The sequence below is a fragment of the Coffea eugenioides genome, chromosome 9, assembly GCF_003713205.1.
Source record: "Coffea eugenioides isolate CCC68of chromosome 9, Ceug_1.0, whole genome shotgun sequence".
In the NCBI taxonomy this organism is placed as follows: domain Eukaryota; kingdom Viridiplantae; phylum Streptophyta; class Magnoliopsida; order Gentianales; family Rubiaceae; genus Coffea; species Coffea eugenioides.
The window spans coordinates 7553456-7567453 of record NC_040043.1 but is presented as its reverse complement, the minus strand read 5'-3'; the positions used below and the strand labels follow the sequence as shown (position 1 = coordinate 7567453).

Here is a 13998-nt window from a genome sequence, read left to right as displayed (position 1 = left end):
AAGTATCCACTTCATAATAACTAAATAACATACATGCATGTTTGTGTTTGGATTGCTATGTTTTAAAGTTTTATAGAAAAATTTGTTGTAACGATTTCATGTATGTGAGGTAAAGGTGATTGGAAATTGTGATCACAAAAAATGTAAAATTTTTCCTGGAAAAAACCTCAATCCAAACAAGGAAGCGCTTCTCTGCAGATTTCTCTCAGCTAATTATACTAATTGAGAAACAGGTAAGACATTAATTATTGCAAATTAAGGTTGGTAGATTAGTTGAAAAATATTTTGCTTTAACTTGCCAAACAATCGACCAATACTATTTGCGCACAGGCATTTAGGGCATATAAATTTTAAGATAAGAAAAATTGATTTCACTCCATTTCTAATGTATAATCAAAATTTCCACACAAAACTAAAATCTAATCCAGGAAGAATAGATTCGAGGGGAAAATGGCTGAGATGTTAACTGTCGATCCAAAAAAAAAAACATAAACTTAATTTAAAGTACATTTCAAGAGCCAAATTGCTTTAAATCTTTTTCAATACTAAATAATCCAAATGTTAAATCACAAAATCACTCAAATGCATGCTCATAAACATATAAACTGCATTTGTATTGTCCCGGCATCTTTATTGTTTGGATAACATAGGAAGCTTCTCTCCCTTTGAATGTTCTTGTTTTCAATTTTATTCACCTTTTTTGACATCATTCTTTTTCTTTAATTCTGAATGACTTCTTTTTTAATACTATTCTTCATTACTATAAATTATCAATTTCAAAAGCATCCCTAACATAGTGAATTGACCTATCATCCTCTAAATTGCCCTTCTATGTTTTGATTTCAATCTTTAGATGGAAATATTGCTGCCTGCCTTTAAATCATCAAGTCGTACTTCGATAGAGTTTGTTTTATTAAAGACAATTAATTCACAGTTATTGCTACATGCACAAGATATGCACGATAAATTTGTATCGAAAACAATCGACTTAGGTTGATTGTCTTCGGAGTGGAATGTAGCATTTTGATCATTCCACCATATGATTCTGAGAATGCTTTGGTTCTTCCCAAATCTTGTTGCAATCTTGATTATATAGTCAAAATGAGCCAAATTCTTGGATGGATTCCAAAAAATGGAGTTGTTAAAAGTTATTGCTCTGATTTTCAGTTCACTATTTACTATAGATTGATCCAACCCAATTAAGACAAACTCAGCTATGTAAAAGTTGATGGTAAATGGAACTTGATTTTCTTTTTTGAAAAATAGCTAGGTAATGGGCATGGTTCTCTCAAATTTCGTTTCGTCCCACTAAAATGCTTTCAAAGCAAACGTAATATATCCTTTGCTCATCTCTACATCGTAAGTGCATCAAATTATGCACATTTGGATTGGAGAATTTGACGAAAGATTTGAAATCCACTCAAATCGCTCTAGTTATTTGGGTAACTTTAGATGCATTTAGATTTGTAATTTACCAATTATCAAAATATATTTTAAAATGACAATAACCGGCGATTTACAAATTCAAATACCTTCTGAATAATTTAAACAATTAGAGGGATTTGAGAGTATCTTTCTTCAAATCCTTGAATCCAAACGTAGCCTGAAATTAGAGGAGTAATTAGAGGTCCTGAAGGAATTGTTATTGCTGGAACTAAAATGACCATAGGGCACAGCAATCAAACGGCAGAATTACGTGCACTTTTTTCTTCTTTTAACGAAAAATTATGCGCACTTAATGTAGGACTTGCAATTGGATTGAACTAATATCTCACCTCGAATTATTCAGTCTGATTCTTAGGTTATTGTGAAATACATATGTAGACCTCCACATGCAAACAAACTTCATCATGGAACGCGGGATTGTCAGGACATGTACTATTGACAGATCCTTAAATAAAGGACCTGTCTACTTAGCATCCCCTCCGGCTTAATATTTTGTCCATGCAAGTTATGATGTACTAAAACTAATAACACCTAGAATAGGTCTTGCACATAACCGTGTTTTAGTAATGGAATCTTTGTTTATCTCAAACATGTATAATGGTGCCTTAATAGTGCTGGTGGCACTGGCGCCTACTATATAAACCATTTAACTGCCCCTCCTGGGCAGCTCGTTTGGTCACGACAGCCCCTTGGAAGTCGTTGTCCAACTCCCCCACCAGGGATCGAGTCTCGGGGTTACCGTGTTCAGGGGAAGGGCCTCTCCTCTCGGGTTGGAGTGGGATTAGTCGGGCCCCATAAAAATTAACCCGGACACCCACTCCGTCAGCAAAAAAAAATATATATATACACACACACACCATTTAACCTCCATTCCTTAGTCTTAATACTGTCCCTTCAATTTTATCTTCCTTTAAATAGATTGGTAATAGTTCACGTGATTTGCATGTGATCACAGTATCATGATATATGATATTTCTTATACACTAATTTTTTGGCAAAATTTTATTGTTAACATCATAATTTAATATGTGCATATTTTTCATCTTTTTTGACCAATTATCTTTATAACTTTATTTTAAATTAACTGGAGGTATCACCCATTTGTTAAATTTTCTCTAGAGAATTTCTCTGAATTTATTGTGGACTTTTTTTTCTAGCTTGCTAAGCAAAAGATAATTGTTTGGACAAATAATGTTTGTTTGCTCTACCATTATTATTTTTTATGGTTTGCAAGTTGAATATGTTAGTACTTTGATGTAATTTTTCAATATGAAGTGATATGCATTGTTTTTGAAAAATGAAGGGATGTACGCACATTCTTTAAAATTGAACTCTTTTGCATTCTTTTGTATGATATTTTTGTTATTAATGGAGTGTAAATGATCAACCAGATACAAAGATTTTATGTATGACTGTTCATTTTTACAATTGAAATTTCATTTCTCCAGAATAATTGAGTTTTTCTTTTTCCTTTCCTTTTCTTTTATTTTTTTTTGTGGATAGAATTTGATACAAAGCACAAATGACAAAGACTCCATTATCCTAAGAGCACCCTATTTTTGTACCAAGAGTAACATTTATGACGATTTAGAAATTGAATTAGGCTGTAATTAATCAAGAAATTTAGATCGAAATAAAAAGTGTTGCTTTGTTTATTGTCTTCATAGTTCAACGTCAATTAAGTTTTTAGTTTTTGGCCTTCATAAGTGATACCATTATTGACTATTATTAGGAAGAAAAGGCATTTTTGGCATAATGTAAAATTAAGACAAATCTTACTTAAGCTCTATTCTTCCTAATTAAACCTACCATACTTATATAAACAGGAGTATTTGGAAAAAGCTGCACAAAGTAAGGCTACTTGGAACTGTTTCATACCCTCTTTTCTTGTTCTCTTCTACCACATAACTACATATTCAACATATGGCGGAGGACAGACAAAGCTTCATCTTTGGATCTGAGATTTATATTCACTAAAGATACGCCATTAGATTTACATGGTGAAAATGAAACTTAGTCGAATGACGTGTCAAATGTGGTTTTGGCAAGGTGACATATGATTTGTCTTTCATTAACTATTGCTACCTCGGTAAATTCATTGCCCGTGTGTTGTTCGCTTGTCATAGCAAAAATCACATTTTGCATTTGATTTAGCACAACGCAAAATTTTTTAAGTATCCAAAACGACAACCATTTTCCCAACTAAGAAAAAAAAAAAGACAACCATTTTCTTAATGTATACACTGTTTATGTGGCATTCCATAATTAACTTTCAGCAAATGCCCAATATAACCATTATGGCAGCCAATAAGGACTCAGGTGTCAACTAATTTCCAACTTTTTTTTTTAATCTCTTATATCTTTTCACACCTTTCTCACTCCCAATTATCAGGATTCGAATTTTGAACTTAACAGTGAAAGGAGATCTAAATCAACTTCAACTTCATTAAAGCATAATGAAAAATTTTGAACAGCTAACACGAGTTAGTTCAATTGGTAAGGACGGACAATTTTTTTTTTTTTTTTTTTACAAAAACAGATGTGTTTAAATTCCATTATCAACATTAGCACTGTGCTGTTAAACGACTTGTAAGTTTTAAATGACTTATGATACACCTGTGTTGATGCTCGAAGCCAAATCAATTTTGAGCAAATTGCAATTCAGGAAAAGAAACCCTTGAGAAGGGCATTATGCTATAAAATGAAATGAATTGGTGAGTTCAAAGTGGACTTATTTTGACTAATATAAGCATGAAAAAGTTGATTCATCTCTCATTATAAGTAAATAGATTTTTGTTTATAAACTCCCCGTGCATTATACGTGTTTTTTTTTTTGAGGGCAATACGTGCATTATACGTGTTTGGACTTGGTAATCAATTTTGAGGGTAAAAAACAATAATCGACATTAGGAAGGGCCAACTAAAGACAAAAAAAATTATGAAGTCAAATTTTGTACTCACATATCATTACATCCCTTCAAGATCTGCTCTTGTCAAGTCACTTCACTTCCCACAATCCCACTTCAGTGAGCTGACTTCCCACTTAAAAGTGAAAAATCCCACCAAATTGTACGAACAAACACCGGATTTCAAACTCAAAATTTAGCTAAAATGCATATACCACCCAGAATCCGCGAGAAATTCCATCAGAATTCGAAAATTCCTCTGCATGCAAAGCCATTTCTTCTTGCAGATGTCCTAGTACCTGTAACGGCTATGTCTGAGATTACCCATTCATGGCCATAATTTTAAAAAATGCAGCTTATTCTGTACTCTCAGTTAACTAGTTCTGCACTCATCACTGCGTCAGCCCACAAAAACCTGCCTTTTCCTTTCATCCGACGACGGAAGTTCCTAGGCTTATTGATAAAATCTCCTTGATTTCTTCAATTTTCAACTCTTGGGGAGAAATTTTGGTGCAGGGTCGACGAATTAAGGGCCAAATTCGAGTTGGGTTGGCAAAAATATAAGATTTTGGAGGTGGGTTTTGGGAATTAGGAGCTAGGTTGCCAGCATTTCTTGGGTTGGGGTAATTTTGCCTCGTGGCTCTGTGGGGATTTAAGTTGGGCAATGGATGTTAACGGTTTGGGTGTTTTGGATTCGGTGAAGGAGCTTCAACTTCAAAGCCAGCTGATTGAAGCTGGGGTGAAGCTTCTGGTGCCATCTTCTTCTGCCGATGATCTTCTTGCTGCCCTCGATGTAAAGATCATTTCTTTTATGCTACATTTTCTGCATTCTTTTGATGTTGGCTTGATTTATAATTTTGTTTTTAGCTATTTTGCATGCATGTGAGAAATCGTGTAAAAATGTTTTTGATTTGGTCTTATTGGGGGTCCTATAATTCGTGCTAAAAGGTTATTTCTTGAGCGTTTTTGTTGATTTAGTTCTTTGGTTTTGGGTGGTTGAGATTGTAAATTGGCGCTTTATTTATTTGGTCATGAATTTGCTGGAAAAATGTGAATTCTTTCCCTAATATTGGGTTTGATTTTGTAAACCACAAAAAATAATTGCATACCTTTACACCAGTTGGTAAGAAATAGGCTAGCACCAAGCACGCACGAGGCACTAAGAGTTGTTCCTAGTACATTATTGTTTCATAATCATTTTGAATAAGGCAAAATATTTATCGCATTTTTGTTGATTTTCGTGATCTTTATTTCTCAGTCCGTAGGTTTATGATTGTTTGATGGCTTACTTCTGCCTGATAAATATTGTGAATGAGGCTGTCCTTTTTCCTTGATGAATTTGTTATTTGTTCAAATTTGTCGGCTTACTTCTACATACCATTTTGCGTTCCACCTCTCATAGTGTAAATTAACCATCATCCTCTTTTTCATTCTGTTGTTTAGAAAGTAGAGGACCTTTTATCCATTGTGGGTCAAGATCCTTCCAGTTTGATTCAAGATGGGCTCTTGCCTTCGATGATGGCTTTGATCTCTGATAGGCTGCTTAGACATCCTAATACAGATGTCAGGATTTCAGTTATGTCTTGCATCTGTGAGGTGTTAAGGATAAGTGCTCCGCATCAACCTTATGAGAATGAAAGAATGAAGGTAAGCTGAACACCTACAACAGTATCTACTCTTTTCTGTATTTGTTTGTCTGCTTCCTATTGTATACTTGTTTAGAGCCAGTTCTCAGCCTTTTCATTTGCATGCTGTACAGGATATTTTTCGGTTGACTTTAGCTGCATTTGAGAAGTTGTCGCTTTTCTCTGGTCGCTGTTATGCTAAAGCTTTGCACATTCTTGAAATCGTTGCAAAGGTCAGATGCTGCATCATCTTGCTGGACATAGGCTGCGACTCATTGGTCACTAAAATCTTTGAAGTCCTTCTAAGTACCATTAAGTAAGGCTAAGATGTTACAGCTAATCTTTAAAATGTATTTTTATTGTCAAGACATTTTGATTAACTGCCTTTTCTCTTTGGATCTTGTAGTAATTGATATTTGTTAGCTTCTTTAAATTAACTCTAATACTAACAATTAAGGTTATCTTGAATTCGAACTTGTAATAGCATTCCCATTATGTCCTGCAAATATGATCCGCTTTCAACTTCGTGAACTCCTCATTTAGCAGCAATGAAATTGAAAAATTTGCTGGACTCATGGCAAACCTTTATTATTTGTTGTCGAGTGATCAACTCATGGTTTGCAATGCAACTTGCATAACGGAGTAATTTAGAAAGTTGTACCAAATTAAACAAATTAGAGGTATTCATTTGCTAATCTTGCACCTGTCTCATGCAAGTCAACACATTCAATTGTGATGTGCTGATTGTTGTTGTGTTTGAATGTCTAATACAAGGTTCAACCACCCGCAAGCTGTATTCTCATACATGGAAGATATTATGACTTGGCTTTTAGATGAGAGTGATGACATCCCATTGGGTCTTTTAAAGCCGCTTCTAGCTAGTGTGAAAAAGGAAAACCAGGTACCCTTCCTTATATAGATCTCTGTTTCATTTATTCTTGTTCTTGTTTTATTATTACTCAGTTACCTTTATTGTTTGCCTCAGATTACTTCACCCGTTTCCTCTTGGTTAGGAGAGAAAGTATTAAAGAACTGCTCAACTAAAGTCAGACCTTATCTTATGAATGCAGTGAAGTTAATGAGGCTAGATATTAATGATTATGCCGATATAGTTGCTTCGTTATGCCGAGATATGCCAGCTGGGGACAATGTGGTGCGATATCTTCTATCCTTCAACTGACTTCTTTTTTGGCAAAAGGCAGATGTAGTTATGATCTGTGCTCATCTCCAAATGTTCATGCTTGCTTCTGATATAGTTTTTCGTTGCTCATTGTATTTGTGATGATGGAGATATGTTTGGACTTCCTAAAATTTCTTGTTCGTTCTCCTTCACTTTGTTTATAACGAGACATTAGAAAATATACTAACACTCATCTTCCCTTAACTAATAGCAAAATTTGAAGTCATTCAGTAAGTTAATCAACTTTAAGGAGTAACTTATGCTGTCAGTGGTTGTTCATTCAAATTATGCTATGTGTCCCAGATGTGAGACTGAATCTGTTGTCTCTCATGCATCAGGAAGCGTTTTTAGTCTTTAAGTTTGGAGTTCTTTAAATTTATTTGCGAAGTTGACTTTTTCCTAAAGATGAGAAAAAGGTTCTTGTAAGCAAAATTAGCAGACCAGGCATATCAAATGGTTGGTATTCCCCTGCTAATTTCTGGTCGCTCTAGTGTAGATGGTACGGAGTCCATTGTGTTTGTTTCTGGTTTATCGTTCTTCTTTCTGCTGTTGGAGTAGTTGAAATAAAGATATGAGATTGGCTTTGATTTATTTATTTTGAATTAATCAGGTGATGGTGGAAGCAGAAGCATATGCATCTTTTGTTGTGCCAGCAGAGGCTGAGCTTTGTGGTTCACTGCTGCATGCTGGCACATCTCTACAGATTGATGATGATGACAGCAGATCAAAGGATGAAATTGAGCAGACGAAGAGCATGGCTAAAGAATCTGTTGCCGCTGAAACTTTAGAAAGTGGAGGAGAAATTCAAGCAAGAGCAGGTGTTGGAATAGTACCAAGTAGCATGGGAAGAGAATCTAAATCTCTGGTAGAACGAGAGAAAGATTATGAACATTCTGGGATGACTGGCAGCCCAAATTCTCTTGAAATGCCTTATAAGAGGAAGAATCATGGAAAAGTCAGTAGCTTGCCACATAGTTTGTCTGCAGAAGAGTCATCTTTTCATCTAGAACCAGAGAAGGAGAGCGAACCAAGTTATTTTCAACCTAGAACATCACACTTTAACAGCACACCTCCTCCCATTTCCCCAGATCCAAGTGATGGAGGTAAAAGTCTTCAGAGAAGGGGTAGGTCAAAGAAGAAAGGGAACATGGCTAATCATGATAGTGATCTTGATGGTCACTTTCAGGGCTCTGATGGTCACTTAAGAATAGGATCTTCCAGAACAAAACATACTGAAGAAAACCCTGTGAGATATTCAAGGAGGAAGAAATCCGCTGTTAAGAATAATATTGAGAGAACTGCTGGTGTAAAGAATGTAGTTATTAAGACGGAAAAAGACTTCCATAGTGATTCAGAAGAACAACCACTTATTTTATATAAGTTAAAGGATGGAAGAAAAGGAGCAGAAGACAAAAAAGCTCTAAAATCTGAGGTATTATGTTTGTTCATCAATAAGTCAAGTAGAGGAACTTTGTTTGTTTAAGTGATGTTTGGATGCATTACTACCTATGATGATTAAAACCTTCCATATAAGCAAAGTGGACAAAGCTTTTTCACCACCCAAATAGGAAAGTAGGATGTTCAATTTGATGGAGGGAGTAAAAATTTGATTTTCCAAGTAAAGGGAGAAGCAATTCTTGTAGCTTCAGTCTAAAGCTTTCTACTAGAGAATGTAGATCAATAGAATCATGCTTGGCCTCTGTTGAGATCTTCGGCAAGCACTCCTGGTTTCTCTAATGTGTCTCAGCAGTGATTGCTAAATCTTGTTTCTGTCTCATATGCCTTGTTCTAATGCATTTTTCCCCCCATATAATCTGTGGTGGTTTTTGTATCTTATTTCTGATGTTCCTGTAAATATTTCTTTAACCAATTTAGGTATCCAAGAAACCTAGAATTGCCAAAGAGTATGGTGAAGAATTAGTTGGTTCAAGGATAAAGGTCTGGTGGCCCATGGACAGTCGGTAAGTAACTTAAATTGTTGATAATTCTCTAGACTTTGTATCCATCCTCCATATAGACTTCTTAATTCTTAAATCTTAATGTTACTGTCATTTTGACTTTAGGCTAAGTTGTTCTGCTTCTTTGAAATAGCTTAGAGTAATGGGAGAATCTTCTAAGCCGTGTTTGTTGATCTGGATGTTACTTGTTAGATATTTGAAGCTATTTCGATCTGGCTTTTTTTCCATCCTCAGCAAAGCTTTAATATGATTTTTTTGGGCTTCATTTTGACATGTCCTTCCACCTAAACTACATCAACCCCAATTCTCGATGCTTTTTGGCTCAATTTAAAGTCTCCGTGTTTTTATTTTCTGTTGGACGACACCATTTTAAGTCCTGCCTTATCAGTTAAACACCATCAGTGGAAACTAACCTAGCTGGAAAGTACAAAATTCTCCAAAAAGGATGTTTTGGCTTCAAAAGCATAATTTATGAAGTTCGTTCAGCTAAGCTAGGGGTCCATTTTACTACTATTGCCTGCAATCAGACAAGACCACGGGTTTCCAACAACTCTGCATAATCCCAAACTGAAAAACTAGGAACCTTATTAACTGCCACAGTGAAATCTTTTCAGAGTTCCAGCAAACCTTTCCTTGACCGAGCATTTCTCTGTATTTTTCCTCTCCACAGCTGGGCAATTGCTGCCTGAATCCTCTAATCGTTTTAGTAAAAGGAATTTGATACCGGATTACGAGTAGTGCCCTTAAAATTTCCGTTTGCTGCATCAAGCCAATACTTTCATTCTTGAATAAGCCTTTTCTGATCTTGGAATATGTGATGGAATGACGTTGCCTTGTTGATTTGTTCTGTTGATATACGAGTTTTACTGGTTGGGAGTTTTTCTGGCAACTTCGGTGTCAATGGTGGTTTGGTAAAAATCTTTGACTATGATGTAATATGTACAGCACCTCGCGCGCGCGCACGTCTGTGCATGTGTGTGTGTATATTTAGTAACTTTGTATTTGAATCAACTCGGGCAATTTTCTGTTATTTCCATTTGTACGAAGCTGATTGATAGGAATGCATGCCATTGTAAAAGAGTACTTTCCTATTATTAGGTCGTGAAACAGGAGAAAAGGATGAGATAGCATCAACAGACAGTGAAAAACTCTTTCCTAGGGTGGAAGAACATATTCGTAGAACCAATATAGGTCAGGTAGTGCATCTAAATGTTTGCTATAGTAATAAATCTTCAATCTGTTAGATCTAAGCATGACAAAGTGAGGTCAGTACTGAAGCTTTCCTGTTGGATAATGTACTTGATTACCGTTAAAGCTTGGAAGTTTGAAGTTGATTGAAAAGGGCATATAGTTTGAGTGTAGGCAGATTAAAGATGGATCGGTAATAGCTTTGTTGATTTGAATTAGCAGAAAAGGAAACAAATTCGAACCTTCTCTGGAGAAATCAACCTATCGGTGAGTAATACTTGGGTCTGAATGAGATTTTATTTTTCCTCTAGGGATAAGTATGTCCTTTTGACTTTGAAAGTTGATATGTTCAACGAATACATGATCATGAATGTATTATATGTACAGACTCCTTGGTGGCAAGACACCTTGGTCCAGATTTTGCCGAATTGACAATGAACTTAATTTTATGATTAGCACAGGTAGTGTTATTGTTGAAATGGTAAACTGGTTCTTCCATAAATTCCAAATGAAAATTCTACCACTGGGATTGAGATAATTCATCAAACTTCACGTATTACATCGGCCAAACTTGAGCCATTTATGCCATCTTCAGTGTTAGGAAAGAAATGGAATGACATTTTATCTTATTCATTTTCTTTTGTGCAGGTTTTATGAAGGCGTTATTGCTTCTTTTGATCCTTCAAAGAAGAAACATAAGGTGATAATTTTTGCAAAGATGGCCTATTTATTTACTATTGCTATCATCCAACTCTCCAAATCCTCCTGCACCCTTGGTTTGCTTCATCCTGTATATTATACCTCCATGTTGTGCTTTTAGGCTGTGATCTTTATCACAAACTTATAATAAGAGAAGAGCACTTGTAAACATTCCCCTTTATCCTTTAGGAATATGACCTTTTGTGGTAGATCTATTTGCTACTGTATTTCTCCCTTTGATACATAATAGTCTTAATTACTTTAATATATTTAAGTGGCTATATAAAAATTTTTGCTCCATAATACATTCCAAGGAGAGCTGCTGTATCTCACTGGTTTAACATTTTGTGGTGATCAAGAATGTGCTGATAAATGGTTGTTTGTCTTGTGAGCCATCACATGCTCATTTGCTCTCACCTGTGTTTCAGGTTTTATATGTTGATGGTGATCAGGAGATTTTGAATCTGAAAAAAGAACGTTGGTTTCTGCTTGATGACCAAGTCAGTTACCTGATTTTATGCTACTCTTCATTGTACATTTTTTAGTTTTCTGTCCCACCCCCATTCCCCCCAACCCCCCCCCCCCTCCTCAAATGTTGATGGGATGTGATATTATCAGGAGAAAAAGGGCAGCCTTACAAGTTCTGATGCTGCTGCTGTTCGGTAAGCACTATTTGAGAAGGCTGTGTGTATTCCTTTAGATCTTTAAAACTTCTTTCTGTTGAAAATCTCTCTTTTAACTTAATCCACAAGTTTTCTCAAGTAGTAAATGAGGCACTTTTTGAGGTTGTACTCTGCCTTGCCCATATCTGGATCTGCATGATAAGTTTTATGCTCATGTTCAACGTGAGAAAAGTTGATGGTAGTCATTTGCTCGTTCATGTAGCCATGACATTGATTGGGAACTTCTGTACATGAATTTCCTTTTGCTGGGTTGCTTGTTATTGGTGCTAGATGATCGTCTTCTTGCTCATTTTAATGACTTGACTGGTTAGTGTTTTCTTATGTCTAATTGTTTCAAATTGAATAATCAATAAAAGTTGGCCAAAAACGAGGAAAAGGGAGCTATTGTAATCGAAACAACCCTAATATTAACTGTAAAAAAAAAAAAAAGACAAAAATCCTACAAAACCATGCTATATCAAACTCTTTTCTATGGAAGACGTTTCATGTAATGCTTCATATCTTGGTCATTATTTTTGGTATTTTATGTTTGTTTACTGGACTCTTTAACTCTGCGACATTGCTCTACTTTTGACTATAATAACAGGCATTTCCTCTACTCTAACATGGTGATGTACTTTAAATTAGAGCAGGCATTGGGAGTATAACCACTTAATCCAAATTAGAATTGTATGTTTCTTTTATTTTGTCAATGCTTTTATTTCTTTTCTCATCTGAGGTTATTGTTTGCTTTGGCCGATGAACATCATTGATTCACAGAAGAAGAAAGCGAACACAATAACAAGATAAAACTAAGATGATTCTGTTTCTTCAGATAAAATGTGTCTATTAATTATTGAGTTCTGGAATTTTGTGATGCATTCACGGCATTTTGATAATTTGTGTATGATTGCAATGAAATAAATTGCCAAGGGTTTCATAACAGCCTAGGAATTTCTGCTTTTAGATCCCGAACTCGAGGCCGAAAACGTGGTAGGAAGTCAGCAGCAAGATCTGCTCTGGATATTCTTCACATCAAAACCGAAATCGATGTTTTGGCAAAGGATGATGAAGAATCAAAGGATGAGGAGGAGAATCTCAGAAGTGAAACTCTCACGGATGCAAGTAAATCTAGCAACTAGAAGCTTAGCTGCACAATCTAAAAAAGCATCTCAGCAATAACTCAACTGATATGCATGGCAAATCGCTATTATCGCATCTTGAGAGTGGCAGATTAAACTGCTCAAAACAATATATGAGAATATCATAAAGCTAACATCATGGCACTCTTTGAAGAGCAGATCTTCTGAAATTTTGTGGAACTTGATCTTGATACATGCTATGCAGTCGATTTCTGCATTATATATAACCTTGTGAAACTTGTGGGGATAGTAGTTAGCTCTTAGGCATAGACAGGGCATGACTTGTTATCTCAGCCATATGGAGCTCTGGCATGACTTATTAGCACAGCCTATGTTGTAATGTATCTCTAGTTTAGGTACCTTTGCTCCTTGGAATCGCTTTTGGTGCCAGCATGCTGATGCTGCAAATACATGCTTGGTGGAAGTAACAAGTGAATAAGGCTACTATATATATATTCTGGTGGTATTCCTGTCTAAATTGGAACAAGTTCTTGCTTTCAGAACATTTCCTTGCGTATATTCTTTTTTTTTTAAAAAAATCTCTGTTTAGAAGTCAGAAAGATCCATGCAATGACTTAAATTCTTCCATCTTAGATGAACTGGAATATCTTAATTAAAACTGTGCTTTGCTGACTGATGAGTAGTCAAAGAAAGAAAATATGTTTGTCTTTTGTGCTTTTAATGTTTTGTGAGGGTTCATTTGGATTAGATTGTGAATGCAAGGGGTTTATGCTTTTTTTTTTGGCACTATGCATAACATAGTCGTTTACATTTTGCCATTTGTTCTTGACAAACATACTGTCGCGCCCCACTTTTTGAATGTGTGTGGTGTGTGAGTGTGTGTGAACGTGTGCAAAATGAAAATAAAGGCCATGGGACTTAATAATGCGACGGTTTGGCCATATAAAGTTCAAAAAAGGGTTTTTTGTATCAAAAATGGAGTCGCCACTTGGTATAGAGTTAGGGTGTACCAAGTCACCCAAAAATGATTTTTGTTTTTGAAAAGTAAATAAACTCTTTTAGAGAACTTTTGGGTCTACGTAACCAAAAGAGGGATCGGGGGTCACATTTGACGAAGGGGAAGGCAAGGATAAAAATCCAAGGCACCCCTTCGATCTAGCCAAGGCTAGTTGCGTGACTTAAACCAATTTTCCATAAATTTTCTACCCAAGGTATGTATCGCGTATTGGAT

General features: G+C 35.6%; 1 protein-coding gene across 3 annotated transcripts; it reads left to right on the top strand.

The window, feature by feature from the left end:
- Positions 1 to 4505: 4505 nt before the first annotated feature.
- On the top strand, positions 4506 to 13306 carry LOC113783832. 3 transcript variants are annotated; one of them, XM_027330065.1, is made up of 11 exons: positions 4506 to 5145; positions 5796 to 5999; positions 6124 to 6293; positions 6752 to 6878; positions 6963 to 7130; positions 7768 to 8589; positions 9033 to 9118; positions 10952 to 11003; positions 11431 to 11502; positions 11621 to 11664; positions 12632 to 13306. In XM_027330065.1, exons 1-11 carry the CDS (start codon positions 5017 to 5019, stop codon positions 12804 to 12806), a joined length of 2049 nt encoding a protein of 682 aa, XP_027185866.1. In that variant the 5' UTR covers positions 4506 to 5016; the 3' UTR covers positions 12807 to 13306. The 3 variants fall into 3 exon arrangements, with proteins under 3 accessions (XP_027185866.1, XP_027185865.1, XP_027185867.1); XM_027330064.1 differs by having other exon boundaries at positions 4507 to 5145; positions 6112 to 6293; XM_027330066.1 differs by lacking the exon at positions 4506 to 5145 and having other exon boundaries at positions 5915 to 5989; positions 6110 to 6293.
- Positions 13307 to 13998: the final 692 nt, after the last annotated feature.